The sequence below is a fragment of the Mastacembelus armatus genome, chromosome 14 (genome assembly GCF_900324485.2).
Source record: "Mastacembelus armatus chromosome 14, fMasArm1.2, whole genome shotgun sequence".
In the NCBI taxonomy this organism is placed as follows: Eukaryota; Metazoa; Chordata; class Actinopteri; order Synbranchiformes; family Mastacembelidae; genus Mastacembelus; species Mastacembelus armatus.
Genome location: NC_046646.1, coordinates 6,377,816 through 6,393,712, shown reverse-complemented (window position 1 = coordinate 6,393,712; position 15,897 = coordinate 6,377,816). Strand labels below are relative to the sequence as shown.

The 15,897-nt window shown below is 40.8% G+C and overlaps 1 protein-coding gene across 1 annotated transcript in view; it reads right to left on the bottom strand.

The window, feature by feature from the left end:
• Positions 1-704: 704 nt before the first annotated feature.
• Positions 705-15,897, bottom strand: part of atp2a3 (ATPase sarcoplasmic/endoplasmic reticulum Ca2+ transporting 3) — a 41,385-nt gene continuing 26,192 nt past the window's right edge. Inside the window, exons 9-21 of the mRNA XM_026327801.2 lie at positions 14,331-14,419; positions 13,560-13,662; positions 12,394-12,525; positions 10,792-10,908; positions 10,457-10,675; positions 9,421-9,756; positions 8,465-8,685; positions 8,154-8,356; positions 7,444-7,529; positions 6,964-7,097; positions 6,091-6,208; positions 4,832-4,949; positions 705-4,508 (exon numbers count right to left, since the gene is read on the bottom strand). Of these exons, the coding sequence (XP_026183586.1) occupies positions 4,465-4,508; positions 4,832-4,949; positions 6,091-6,208; positions 6,964-7,097; positions 7,444-7,529; positions 8,154-8,356; positions 8,465-8,685; positions 9,421-9,756; positions 10,457-10,675; positions 10,792-10,908; positions 12,394-12,525; positions 13,560-13,662; positions 14,331-14,419 (1,920 nt within the window). The 3' untranslated portion in view covers positions 705-4,464. The remainder of the gene's footprint in view (positions 4,509-4,831; positions 4,950-6,090; positions 6,209-6,963; positions 7,098-7,443; positions 7,530-8,153; positions 8,357-8,464; positions 8,686-9,420; positions 9,757-10,456; positions 10,676-10,791; positions 10,909-12,393; positions 12,526-13,559; positions 13,663-14,330; positions 14,420-15,897) is intronic.

The window sequence follows — 15,897 nt, the reverse complement described above, 5'->3', positions numbered from 1 at the left end:
ATACAATCATAATCTTTCACGTCTTTATTGAACATACCTATTAAATATTCACATTGCAGGTAGAATTAATGAACCCGAGGAAATGTCAAACACATTTTCTAATGTTTACAATGGTCAAGAGGACTTTTGGACCGTTCTTCCTCACAGCTGTTTCAGCTTAGATACATTCTCAGCATGTCTAGTGTGAGCGACTCCCTGAGGTCATTTCACAGGATTTCTGTTGGGTTAGGCTGTGGGATGTGACTGGGTTGTGAGAAACGTGGCTTCTCTTAGCTTGACTTTAGCAAATCTTCATCCTGAGTCTTCTGAGGTCTCTTTTTGAGGTGCGGCTCGTATCAGAAGATTTTTCTTGTGAAAACAACAACTGTTGTTCAAGGTTGTTTTGAATGATATAGCCAACATGGACAAGAACAATGACTGTGTGTATATTAGTTAAAACTATTTGTTTGTTCGTTCATAATTGGAACTGAAATGAATATCTGGTCATATTAAAGGACACATTTATACATATGCAAGTAATTCTGAAGGATTTGTCTTTTTTTTAATTTTTTTTTTAAAAGAAAAACTTTGCCAGTTATTCGGATAATGCACAACACCCCAGTATCAACACTTTTCACTGTGGCTATTTGTTTGCTTGAACTTAGTTCCAGCATAACTGTCCAAAGAGAGAAGAAACGATGATATATAAAAACACAAACTATGAATAAATAACAAGATAAATAATCTTTATTTCCACATCTTGGTCATTTATAAAATTATGTGTCCACAATTAATATTAACAAGGCAATACAGAGAATCCTTTTAATTTCTCATTGGTAGAACTCAGGCTCTAGAGACTATTAACTTGTCTATATGGATAAAGAAAAAAGGGAACTGTTGGTCTGATGTTAATGATATATATACCTGATCACACCCTTGTTGTTAGTAAGGGAGGGTATGGTTTAACAGATGGTAGCAGACCTTCAGTACCATGGTGGAAGAGTTAAGCAACATCTCAAAACTAAGACCCAAAAGGATTGTCTCTGTCTCTAGAGCCTGCATTCACACCAATCCCTTCAATGTACAGTCATAAAACTTCATAACCCAGGATTCATCATTGCTTATCACTCAGTGTAAACCAGACACAATTCATTCACAAATCCTTGAACATTCCCATACTGGATAACTACCACTGAAATGATCAGCATGATCGTCTTTAATTAGCATAAGCATGATTCTTGTCTATCTTTAACATAATAATGTCATATTCTTTTCCCTACAGTAAAAGACACTAAACCCCAGCAACTGTGAAAACCAAACAGGAACAATGAAGAAACAACCTTTCTGTTCTACAAAAAACAAACAAACAAAAAGTTCTTTAGATATCATGTGCTCAAAAGTAAAATTTAAAAAAAATCTCATAAGTCTGTCTGTTGTTGGTAAATAGATTTCATTGATGTAAGTTATCAAAAAATTAAATATTATATACTGTATAGGTTATTATTACAGTAACAAGGTTCCATGCAATCATATTCTCATCTTCTGTACAGAGTTGAGGATTCAGTAGTAAATATCAAGGCTATACAGACCTATAGTGCCTGGTGGCCAGAATGCCAGCATGTTACAGGGCCATGGATGCCTGGGACAGGGACAGGTGGTCTGGTGGTGTGGAGGTGCCACATTCTCATGGTGGTAAAAAAAAAAAAAAAAAAAAAAAAAAAATAGTTCACTCATCATAAAGGCTGTTTAATGTCAAATGTAAACAAAATCCAGTTTCTGGGAAAATGTTAAAGGAAATGTCTGCCCTTAAATCACCTTGTGCTATTATAGGTCATCTGTGATGTTTAAAGCATTCAGTATCAGGTTACTTGTTTCTAGTTATGAGTTGTTATTCATTTTTAGTGTACTTCCCTCTTAATCATAATCAGCAATGCCTACTCAAGTAACTTCCTCCATTTCCAAGAGCAACCCCAGAGAGCATGTGCAACTGGAAACATCTGGAATCGATGATGTCATGCCATCTAAGTTTGGCTAGTTATCCCGTTGGGTATGAAAGAAAAAAAAAAATCATCAAGAACCAAAATAGATGATAGATGAACAACAACACACTACTGTTGAAAAGTTTAAGGAGGGATTTGCTTCTACAGTCTAACCCACACTAAATGTCACACTGTGGAAGTCAGTCCTGCTGGTTGAAATTAGGTCTGGAAGCAAGAAAAAGGGAGGAAAAAAAATAAAGATCTGCACACTGTGTCAAGCTCAGTTAATTAAGAAAAACAGATCTGCATCAGGCAGAAGTTGTAGTGAAGTAGGGTTGCAACAATTATTTATCATTGTTTATTGTTTCAATGATTTCATTATTCAGTCTATAAAACATCTGACAGTGAACAGTGAAAATATCTATGAGCACAAAATGACATCATATGTCATTATATGAACCGGGGTCAATCAATATTTGATATTTGATGCATATTATTTTTCAACTGACCAATCTTTCCAGCTCTACCTCAAAGATCTCTGGGATCAAAATGTTTATTGTATAAATGTTTATTAAAGTCATTAGAAGCATTTGATACAGTGTGAAGATCCTTTTCCTGTTTTTGATCCAGCAGCTTAACAAAGTTGTTTTTTGAATGTGCACTCAATAACAGACCCGTGACCTAGTCCACAGAGCACCAGGGCCCAACACAAAACCCATTTTTAAGACAAAACCAAACCCCGGGGGGTTCATTCACTCAAATAGATTGTTATTTAGTCATTATAAAACAATACCCAAAAGAGTTGCTAAAGCACTGAGAGAGCAGGAGGAGCTGAGGGAGCAGCGCACAAAGCACAACACAAAGAGTTTCCTATCAGTTTAAACATGTTGAAACATGCCTCAGAACAGGTGGACATTCAGAGTATGTAAGACCTAAGGTGATCAGAGTGAATCTCACTGTTAGGCCACATATGACAGAGAGTGATGTCGGCTGAAAGGGTAATTAAAAGCTAGCAGAAACACATTCATTTGGGCCACGTATTCAACGTGGCGGTGCAGTGGGCTGTATAAGGCATGATGATGTGCTTAATATATAAATAATCCATAACCAAATGGGACAATCAAGCAGTTGACTTGCCATTCCTTAACTTACTTTAACTAAATCTTCTGTGCAATTTAATGACTGAAAATCTTATCCTGTCAAATTTGGGGAATCAATTCAAGTAAGGCTATGCACACATGCCCACACGTTAGCGCTGGTGCAGGGTTAGAGATAGTTAGATCAACAATATAGTGCTCCAGGACAGTTTTTTGCGCAAAATTACGCTGAGCATCATCCTCATTCAGATCTAACTTTAATTCAGCTATGTGACCAAAACTCGGCACAGTAGGTGGAGGTTAAACAGCAGCAGCTGGCTGGACTGGCTGATGTCTACACTACTGATATGCTGGTTTGGTTGCTGTTTGACATTTTTACTTTGTTTCTTGTTTTTGCCAAGTCTGTGAGCTGACCTCAGCTCCATGAACGAAGAGCCAAAAGGAAGCGGCCAAGCAGCGTAAAGCTATTCACACCTCTAGGTGGAGCAACATCTCCACACCCCAACTCCAGAGCCCGATAATGTCATGACCCCGGGGCCCCACAGCTGCCTCCTCAACGGAGAGCAAGGAAGAGAGACAGAGAGAGAGAAAGCAAGACAGGCAAAAGGAGGGCAAACTACAAGAGTGTGAAGGTGCTAAGATGAAGAGCATTGAGGGGGCAAGGCTGTGACACTGGTCAGGAATATGACTGTGTTGTGCTACTGCAGAGCCAGCTGGAACAATCTACCAGTAGTGTGGACGGCAGACGCAGAGGCAGTACCTTGAGTTAATGCTGTTGTGGGCACACATTGTACGTACAGCACATGCCACCTGGACAGGTGGCCCTTTTCACCTTACATATTCTTGCTGATGCTCTTCTTTTGCCAGTGTTTCTTCTCGACTGCAGGGCTTTATCTCTCTGTCTCTCTTCTTGTCTCTGTGCTGATTTCAAACCCACCCTCTCCCCTCCCATTCAGTATGACTGTACCTTTTTTCCCCTGTCCTCCCTTTCTTTCCCTCCCCCAAAGTTCAGTTACTGCACCACTAAGTTTGAACTGTACAGTAAAAAAAAAAACAAAACAAAAACCTATGAACAGAAATCCTTAAAAGCAGAGCCCTGGGCAGTTTTATCTTTTTTCCTGCAGCTGTTTTTCGCTCTTGCAACTATAAAGACAGGCCTGCATTGGCCTAACACACACACACACACACAGTTCATCTACTCAGAGACTCACACGAAGCCATGTCCACAGGAAAATACACTCTCTCATCCTTGCACACTCGTTCTGAAGCAAGCCCTGCTCATTTCTAGTGGTGGTTTGTTGGACATGCAGGACTGGGGAATGAGGACACGGGAGAGAATAGGTTCCTAGCTCTTAAAGGGAAGAGGGTAGGCATGTGTCAGACTGTGTGTGCGTGTTGAGGGAGAGGTGTCAGTTCAGCTGCCATCTCCTCCGATACTTCTTCTCATCATCACCTGCCAGGTGGAGGGGGGAAAAAAAAACAGAAATTAAGAAACCTAGTAAAAAGTGCGATCTGTCTACAGCTATGAGTTTCTTCTGGAGAGGGAAGGTGTGAAGAGGTTGGAAATTAGTACCTTTTCACAGAAGGTGAGATTAAAAGAATTTAGGCTGAATAAGAAATTCAGAAGAGAAAAAAAGAGCAAGAGAGTTGTTAGTAAAATCCCAAACATTCACTGATTTTAATAAACTTAACCAACTTTAAAAAATTCAGACAAAAATGTTTTGTTTTTTTTTCATGGGTTGATTCACTAAACAGAACAAAAAAGTCTCCACATACCTTCTAGATGGTTTCTGGAGATATATTTCAGGGTTTCATCCAGGAGGATCACTGGGATGGAAATTTTCAAGACCACAATCCACTGGGACCAGTGGAGAGGGGTCACCTGAAAGATCAACTAAAGGACAGAACAAATAAAAAAGAAAAATCAGATGCTTTTTCCAATAATGCATCAGATGGCAGACACTTAAATAAAGCCATGTCTATGATAGACTTGGAAGATTAACTTCAACTTCTTAAAACGAGCACAAAGAAGAAAAAAAGAAAACATTTTTAAAACCTGGCAGCCTATAGAAAAAATAATGCAACAAAGTCAGTAATAGCAAAGATAGAAACACAACCAAACAGAGAAATAATGTGGCTGCCCTGAATTACAAATCAACATATGTTTCCAGGGGACACTTAAATATAATGCACCATTTTTTATATGACACATGAAGCCCTCACAGCAAATCTATGCCAGGATGATGTGTTCTTCAAACTTGTGTGTTTCCATTGTGATGAACTGAAATCTCTGATACCATGACTCATTTCAAAATATTCTTCTTCACAATTGTGCAGGTTATGTCAAGTCTAAATTATGCGACCTATTCTGGATGTGCAGTATTACTACATCAATAAACTCCTACATCAAAAATGAAAAAGGTAATTGTCTTAAAAAAGAAAAAAATCTATACAGTGCATATTATTTTTGATCTATTTATTATTTTCTATCATGACATTCACTACGCTCTGGGTAATTTTCCAAGTAAAGATGTAGTCTTCACCCCAGGCAGACTCTCAGAAAGTTTGCTCGAGGGCTCTTGTGGAATTACTAGTAGATTTCGACAGAACTTCGCAGGTATGTGCCTGTTAAGTCAGAGACTGCAAGTCTGGACATCTGTATTCAGCCTTTGAAACTCATGTTTTGTGTGACTTGTAATGTTTCCTTATTTGGTTGTGTTCTCTCAGGGTGCAGAGTTTTTTCTAAATGCTGTGCATGTGATGTGCAATTAGTCAAGAAGCCCTTCAGCACTTGTATGTGTTTTCTCAAGCTGCAGTGTGTGGAGCTTCCAGAACTCAACATCCTTTTTCTAAGGTATTTTCCCCATTGGATAAAATTAACGTGGTCAGTAAAAATGCTCTTTAAGAAAGACTATCATTTAAACCATGATATGTATGAATCTTATCAATATGCATTTTCACATTTCTCCATATATCAACAGTGACAGTGACAGAATCCACCCCCATAACCCAAAAACACTGCTCTGTTTACTCACTGGCAGAGGCTCAACGTAGAGGATTAAGAAGTGCAGGGAGAGGGAGAGGATGATTGCTCCCAGCAGCCAAATATTGACCCAGGGTGGCATCCTGACCAGGGACTGGTTCTCAGACAAACTGGAGCAGAGACGTTTCAATCAATCAAAACAGGTTCAACAAACAGAATACTCAGCTTGATATGAAGTCCTTAAACAGAGTTATTCTATCATGTTGCAAAGATGAAATGAGTAATATTCTGGCAAGCTGACAGACTTTAAAATTTCATTAGTTGCCCACAGTGCATTTGCAAAGAACTGATTGTAACAAACATATCATAACAACTCTCAGTCTTTAGATGGGTGCTAGAAACCACATAAACATGTGACCCCTTTTAGTTTTGGATAAGATGCACTTTAATTGGTTAGGCAACCTTTTATTTTAACCTTCCCTTCCTCAGATTCTTTCCTAAATGAGACGCTAGCATTTGTTTCAGTAAGGAGCTACTGACAGACTTGCTCCATGAGCAATCCTGGCAAAAACACAGGGAGTTTTCCCTTCATACCACTGTTCCTTTTATTTTCTGACTCCCCAAAAAGCATTATTCCATTTCTTAAGATGTGTGGCTAAGCCCGATTCCTGTGCCACATTCACCAAATGCAGGATTAATAAAAAATTATCACAGTAACAGTAACATGAAGTCCTTCAGTGGATGGAGCGGTTGATGTTTGCGATGGATGTACTTTTCCGGCATGGAAAGTATGCAGCTATCCATGTGAAGCTTCTCAAGGGGAGCACTGTTTTGTTGCATGAGTGTCTCTTCTTTTTCATAAATATCTGACAGCTGTGACATTTAAGGAGCATTTTCCCCGATGTCACAACAGAAGATGACTGACCTGTTGAGTGCATTGAACATTTCGATGGTGACCAGCACGGACAGGGCCATGGTTGTGGGGTAGCGTGATTCAAACACCTCACAGTCTATTCCCTGGAACATGGGGTTATCCTCAGTACACTGCATGAAGTGCCTCTGTGGAGTGAGACAGGCAGGAGTTACTGTGTGTATGTGTCTGTGCCTGTGTGTGTCAGCAGGACCCCTGTGAGCTGGTTTGATGGAGCTCAGATCTGATGGAGGAACAGCTGCAGCACCTTGGCCTCGCTCCCACCCTGCGTGCAATCAAACCGCATGGGTCTTACTTCCCTTTCTATTTATGTACACTGCTGGGATCACCAGACATCACTGTATCCAAGAGTGGGAAAGATGAAGTTTGGTGCATATTAAAAGATAACAGTAATGAAACCTATACACTCTGAAGCCTGTGCTGTGCTATAGCAAACAAAAGACAACAGACTAAGCAGAACGTTTTACAACCTACCAGCTGATAGAAAGTCACTTGTGGTCCTTCTTCATCAAACAAGTACCACCATGTGGCAGCACTCACTGTTCCAAGACCCACATACCCTGCAGGAAATACAGACAGAGACATATGATGCTGTTTCACACTTGTCACAAATAATCTTAGATAAAAGTCTTTTAATAATTAATTGTTACTGTTACACGCTGGACAGATCATATCGTCCTAGTTCCATCATGTACTAAAGATGGGTAGAAATGTCATGTGGTGTACACACACACACACGCACGCACGCACGCTTATGGAAAATGCTCAATATCCCCACAGGGAATCTTTCCTGTTAGCTTAGATAAGTAGCATAAGTAGCTATTGACATAATGCTCTTTGGATTTTAACAAAGTAGTTTTCCAAAAAAATGAAATGTTTTAAAGAAAGGTATCTTTCACTATCACTGTGTGTTTAGCTCATGTAAGTGCAGACTGAAGGCTATGTTTGGAAAACACATCAAGTGTTCACAGACAGGTCTGCCGTGTGTTGTTTTTTTTTTTTAAATCTCCTGAACAGCTGATAATAATCTACTATCTGGGATGTTTTGATGGAAAGTAGCATGAAGTTCATACATGCTAGTTATGTCCATCTCCAGAATAAGAGGGCTTCTCTGCAACAGGAATCATAGTCCATCTCTCACTCAGCTAACCTTGTGTAGTCTCAGTTCCAATTACTAATCCTACCTCCAATGGCCAGGTATCTAAAAAAGAGCCAGCCAGAGATGAGAGGCTCCTTTGGGTTACGGGGAGGTTTGTCCATGATGTCCAGGTCTGGGGGGTTGAAGCCCAGGGCAGTGGCAGGCAGGCCATCCGTTACTAGATTAACCCAGAGCAGCTGTACTGGAATCAAAGCCTCAGGGAGACCCAGGATAGCTGTCAGGAAGATGCTGCAGATGGACAGAGAAAAGACACACAGCCATCAGCCGAGAACCACTGCAGGGGAAGATGCTCCCACATGGTATGTAGCTACATCTCAGTGTGTGTCTGTTCCTCACCAGACAACTTCTCCCACATTTGAGGAGATGAGGTATCTGATGAACTGCTTCATGTTGTTGTAGATAGCTCTGCCTTCCTCCACAGCAGCCACTATGGTGGAGAAGTTATCATCAGACAGCACCATCTCAGACGCTGACTTAGCCACTGCAGTTCCAGAGCCCATGGCAATGCCAATCTCTGCTTTCTTCAGGGCTGGGGCATCATTCACACCATCTCCGGTCTGGGACAAGAAGAGAGGACTTGTATTATTATGTGATAAAATATGACACTCAACAATATAATAGAATTTATGTTTAGTAAAAAACAGAATTCATATTAGCATAAAAAACATCAGACAAATCTTCTTTCAAAAATAGTTTTTCAAGGCCACAACATTAATAATATTTTGGGGACAATACCTAGTTTCAAAGAAAAGAAGATTTTCACAATCAGAAAGTTGGGCAAAGCTTTTGGAAAAAATAAAAGCTCAAATAGTTTCTTAGGCTCTCCTATAAATCAGTGTCATGTGGTGTATTAAACATATTAAGCAAACTAACGATGATTGAAAAGGAACTTCTATCTCATTATGCAAAATCTCATTATCATTTCAGATCCAGAAGGGATTCAGCTAAAGCTGAGCAAATTAGATATTTATAGTCATAGCACGGCCTAAAGCAGCTTTATAGTGATCTGAATGGTGAAGGCAGTCTGACAGGCAAATGGTGATATTGTTTTCTACCTCCCCTCTTCCCCTCAGATCAACCCCTCCTCTGACAGAGAGAAAGCAGCAGAGCAGGCCAGAGATGACAGCTTTCGATAGTACTGTCTCAGAGAGCAGCCTCAGAGAGACCTGAATCATGTCATGCCTCACTGGTCCCTTCTCATGCATCCTCAACAAATCAAGTGAGTGGGTGCCAGTGCCAGTAGGAGTCATTAGAGCAGCAGGTTTAGCAATTTTATCATCTTCTCTCCTCACCATGGCAGTAATCTCATCAAATGACTGCAGGTATCCGACAATCTTGGACTTGTGAGCTGGCTCGACCCGAGCAAAGCACCGTGCTCGTTTGACGGCTTCTCTCTGCGCCTCAGGTGGGAGATCATCAAACTCGCGGCCTGTGTAGGCCATTCCTGTCACATCCTCATCCTCCCCGAAGATGCCGATTCGCCTGCAGATGGCCACGGCTGTGCCCTTGTTGTCTCCGGTGATCATGATAACCCGTATGCCTGCCTCATTGCACAGTTTCACTGAACCGATCACCTCCTTCCTGGGTGGGTCGAGCATGCCCACACAGCCAACAAATGTGAGACCTACCTGAAAAGAGAAAAAGAAAAAACAGGGGGAACTGTATGTGAAAACAGAACCTTACTCCAGTTCTACTTAGATGGGTTTTGCCACAATCTATTGTTTTTCTATTCTTGTACTGCCATTGAAAACATCCAACAGACTACTGCCAGTTTCTGCTTCATCTCATCTGGGACCCCAAAACATTTTTTTTCTCACAAACTTTGTTCTTCCTAAAAAGTGAGAAAAACATTTCGCTTGCAGTGGAGTGATTTGTTCTTATGCCTTAGAACACTGTCACGCTGCATAACCCAGTTGTGCTTTGAGCTTCAAATCACAAAGTGATGACTGGACTCAGAATTTCCTGGTACAGAGTAGAAATTATGTTTCCCCCAATTACGGTAAGTCGCCCCGGCTCTGAAGCAGCAAAACAGTTTTGTTTTTAGCATTGGACAGAATAAGGAGAGCTGTTTCTCAGTGTTTCCACTTTTTATGCTTTTTCGTATTTGCTGCTGCAGCTTCAGATTTATTGTAGAGTCATGAAAGTGGTATCAACCTTCTCACCTAACTCATGCCAAGAAAGCAAATAAGACTGTTTCCCAAAATGTCTATCTGATCCTATAAATCCAGAAAATGTTAGTCACTGCTTACAGAAGGAAGACTGAATTACAAGCATACGTGAACAAATGGAATCCTAATCCAAACATCGAATATTAACAAGGTGGTCTACCTCATACTCTGCAAACTTGCTGGAATTCTCTAAGTCCATGTCCTGTTTGCTTGGTGGGGTGTCGTGTGTGGCCAGAGCCAGGCAGCGCAGAGTGTCCCTGCCCGTCCCCCAGTCTCTGATCTTCGACATTATCTGGTCACGCAAGGGTGGTGTCAATGTCACCTTCCCTGTTCCCACCCGTAGGTACTGACACCGCTCAATCACACTCTCTGGAGCACCCTGAGTGAACAGATAATTGGTGTGTCAGAAGAAATGAAACAATGGTGGAAATGGAGTTCAAATGGAAGTGATGACAAGTACGTCTCTGTGGATTTGCATGTACTAATCATTCATGCCTTGATGAACATCTTGCTCTGGGAGCCCGGTTTGACAGGGGTGCAGTAGACAGACATGGACTTGCGGTCTCGAGAGAACTCCAGGGTGAACTCCTTCTTCATCAGCTGCCTGATCATCTGATGGTTGAGAAAGGGTGAGGAAAGAGAAGAAATGACAGGAACAAAGAAGAAGAAAGGGACAAAGAGGAGACTGAGCTGAATTCAGTGGCTGGTGCGTGACAGAGATTTGGCTGAACTACTGACAGCTGATCATGTTTTAGACCAAGCTTTCAACCACTTCGTGGTGCATGCCAGATGCCTGACAATAGCACATGATGACAAAATTCAGCCTAAAAAACATCCCTGTTCCCTCCAGTATTATTTGCATTCAGTGTCAAATCTTGTTCTGCCATTAGGTGTCCCTCTAGTTCACAATCTGTGCTGAAAGGTTCACACTGATAATGCTTCATGCCTAGCCAGACAGCTTTGATTTACCCAAGCCCTGTCAAGGGACTGTAAACAGCTCACGGATGTCCTGAAATCTGTCAACGTGACAAACTTCTCTTCTCCATCAAACAGTATGTTGGCATGGCATGCGAAGCTGGTTTCAGAAGTTTGAATTAAAACCAGAAAGCATTCAGTGAGTGATCTGTCACTACAAGGCTGAGCTCATCTGCAACCCCAAAGGCTTTTTTTCTGACAAACTTTGTTCTTCCTAAAGGTGAGAAAAACAGAGTGACCTTTACCTGGAGTGGAGCGAAAAAACTGTGGAGGTGTACCGACTACAACGAACTGGGCCCCTCAGCACTGAAACACCATCAGCTTTATGATCTCTTTGGCTGTTCTGACACCACTACTCTCATATACAGGTCATACAACACTTTCCACATGGAGCTGACATCTTTTAAAGGAGGACAAGCACTTCAGTGAAAAAGTGCAGGCAGCTTTCTGCAAATCTGAACTAAAGTCAAATTGCTAATAGTGTAGCAGACAGGTTTAAGTGGCAAATTACATTTCAAATATTCTTTTGAATGACACTTATAAGCAAACAATCACATGTTCACACCCTGAAGTCAAACATATGTGTGTATCAGTAACCCTGCGTCTTTGAGTAAGACACTGAACTCTGAGCTGACTCATTCTAAGTAACTCTGGATAAGAGCCACCAACAATGCTTCAACGTTAAATATCATCTTGCACAAATATGTATAAGAAGGGGTACACTAGATCATTACGTCAGCTCCTGTACTGCAGCTGAATGAACAAATTAACATTAATACCATAGTGACTTACACATTACCCACAATCCAACTTAACTGCTGATAGTTCAGTTGGAGATTTGGATGTGTTATGATAATAGTGGCTAATGTAAGCTCAAACCTTTAGCCACAGATGAGGACCAGGCTCTAACTCCACACCCTCACAGTTTGGGAATTTTCAAACTTGTAGTCGCTTCATACAACCACTCCACAAATGCAGTAGTACTCCCTAACAAAAAACACTCACACACTCACACACTCACACACTCACACACTCACACACTCACACACTCACACACTCACACACTCACACACTCACACACTCACACACTCACACACTCACACACTCACACACTCAGCATACCAAGTTGCAGGCCCCAGCACGTTCCACCTTCGTGAGTCCAGATAGGTCGGTCTTGAAGACGTTCATCTTCTCCACCAAGGTAGTGAGAGCTGTCTCTGTGGCTTCACCCACCTTCTCATAAATCCCTTTGGCCTGCAATATAACATAAATACATGAAAACATGCTACTGAACTGTTTCTAAGATTTACAAGTTATATTGTAAAATCCAAGTGATACAATAAAGATTTTAAGAGCAATTAAGCTTTAAGTCATTAAATTAAGATTCATTTTTAACGACTTTAAGTCATACAGCAAAAAGGTTTAAATGCGTGCCCTTGCCAGCTGGGAAGTGACGTAGGTGAGCTGAGGCAGTAATGGCATACCACACGTCATTTGTTTGTTTGACTGCGCATAGACAGTGATAAAAAACCTCGCTCTCCACCAGCACTCAGCTCCTGTGCCCCTCTCTCTTACTTTGTTTAACCCACACACACTTTGATTTCACACTCAGACTCTATATTCAAATGTACAAAACCGGTGGCAAAAGTGACCATTTACAAGAACAGAAACAGTTAGTCTAGGGAGGAGACATGGGAGCTGAGAAGTGCCATATCCCCGGCATTTCTCCTCAGCACGGTTACCATGATAACATGGTGATAACACAGAGGTGAGAAAAAACAATCTAAACCAGAGAAAAAGACTGTACAGCAGAGTAAAATTAGCTCAGCTCAAGAACAAAGGAGAACACTATCTGTACATGTATGTATTTCAATGTTATGTTTCATAGGGCCATTGCATATATGGTATAAGTCAATATTTCCAAATAAACCTGACCTACACAATACTGTATGTGTTTATGTTTGCATCAAAATTTGTGCATTGTTTGCAAACCTAGTGTTACTCACACTTGTGGGGACTGAAATGTGTTTTAACCACATATTGAGGGAACTCAGCCTTCCTTGGTTTGTATGAATGTTTTGTTTGTTTTTTGTAAAGTTCCTTGAGATTTTTTGTATTTTGCTTTAGTTTTTGGTCAGGGTGAGGCTGAGTTGATGGCTAAGTCGGCTAAGGCTAACCCTATAGGCAATAACTGTAAGTCAATGTAAAGTCACCTACAAGGAACAGAAACAAGTGTGTGTGTGTGTGTGTGTGTGTGTGTGTGTGTGTGTGTGTGTGTATAAAATGACCTCATTGTAATCTAATGAAGAGTCATTGCACATAGAGCACACAGTGGCCAACTCCAAAAGTCCATCATAGTCTCCACACTGGATGGGCTTGTCTCCTTTCAGTCTGGAAGTAAAAACATACACACATATTGTACATCACTCACAACAGCAAAAAGGGAAAATACAAAATAACCTCATCAATATTTATGAGCGGGGAAGACATTCAGTTATTTATTATTCCAAAGTTTACTGAAGAAACAGTGGTTGTCCAGTAGTAAACAGTGTATATTTGTGTGTGTGTGTGTGTGTGTGTGTGTGTGTGCGTGTGTGTGTGTGTGTGAATGTGTGTGCATGTTCAGTGCTGACTACATGACAACCATGGATCCCTTCCCAGCAGAAACTGCAACCGTTGCTAGCGAAGCTCCCACACAATAACCCACACTCTGCTGTTATGAAATCAACAGGTTCATGCGGAGTCAGAATGCTGTACTCACCAAACAGCGAAACAAACATCATAAATACACAATGAACTGATGGAATCCTTCTCCTACATAATGACTAGCCTGCTAGCTATATTCCTACACACACACATATTTACCAAAAAAAAAACAATAAATCAATTATTCTGACACAGCAGAGATCAAAATGAACACACAACTATAAACCTGATGCCCACTCTACACTTGTCCACATCTATTTACTATCTATTACATCATGTCTAATGCTTTGGCAAAAACTGAAAAGCACAAACACATTGTTCTCATGCAATGAGGTATTTGGATAGACACTCACATTTGACCCTCAGGGGCATATGTAGAACCAGTTATAGAGAACTCGTGAAGGGTGCAGCTTGAACCTTCCACCTTGTCTGCAATGAACATCTGTGGAGGAGAAAAGGCAAACGCAAACAGAGGAGGTACAGTTAGTGAATAAGTCAGAACGGTGGTCGGCTCGTGCACTGTGGCTGTCCACTGCTGTTAAACAGTTAGGATGAATCAAATGAATAATTCTGTAGCTGTATTGTCTGTCCTCAGAGCTGCAAAAAAGCACCCTTGTTTATCTTAGCAGTTCATGTGAAGGCCAAAGTGATGACAACACCCAATTGCCTTGTCCCTTGTGGACTGAAAGTTAATTCTGAGAAACACAGTAGTAGGTATTTGCATTAGAACCTACAGTAAATATTTATTTTATTTTATTATTATTGTTACTATCTATCTATTATTACCAGCTACAACCCCACCCGATGATTTGTCGTTTGGGGAAGTATTTCAATTAGTAGGCAACTTATTGTACACTCTTCAGTTACGGATCAGAACAATGATACGGATTACAAATATTTACATGATATGATAGGAAGGACGACTTTGAGACTTCCGCCCAGTGTTTCCTGTGAGCTTTGAGCATAAGCAACAATTATATAGTGAACTGTGAACCCTAATGTAACAGTAGCACGCAAGTACAGAAAAGGCATAATATCAGATGGTGGTGATGTTGAGCAGCTGAAATGCCAAGTGGGTACTCCAGTATCAACTTCCAATTCACACATAAGCCTGCGGTGTCAAATTACACTTCAAATAAACAGTGAAAGCTGCATCGAGTGTTAATGCTGAAATGCAGGATGTTGCTAACAAAGACCAATTATTCTTGCCTTGCTCTAGATAAATAAAAGGTTATAAATCATCACAAAAATGAAATGGTGGTTGTAAGCAGGAAGTACTCTGCAGGCTGGGAAAATGGTCACTGACAAGGTGGGGTTCAAACTCCAACTACTACTTAAATAAAACCTGGACTGATCTAGAGTCCAGAAAGGCTTTTCCACCTGCATGTTACAGCTATGGATGTAGTGTGTCCTCTTTCCCAAATTCTTTAGTGTTTCCAAACACGTAGGCAACATGGGATTTGCACTGCTCACTTGTCTTGATGTAAAGCTTCATCAGTCATTCACACTACGATACACTTTTCAGTCAACAACTAGGGAACAAAGCACAAGTCAGAGAAAGCAGGAGAAAGAGCTGGGGTCCCAGAGCTGTCTAAGGATTTGCTTTGTTGGCTGCTTTGTTGGCAAATCTTCTTCCTAAGATTCTCTCAGGAATCAGCAAACAGGCTGCCCTTGATCTGCTTTTCATTTTTAATGTTTAGCTTTTTAACTGATATACACTATAGACTAAAATGTGACTATAACAGCATTTCACCTAACAGACACACATCAAGGGAGCACACCCTTATGACTTAGCTTAACTCTACTCGAGACTCCATTAGGTCCAACTGATGGACGAGTTAATGAAGCAGCTATTTCGTTAAAACATGGTTTCCTTTTCAGTTCTTCTGTCAGTAAGTGTGTGTGTGTGTCAGAACCCAT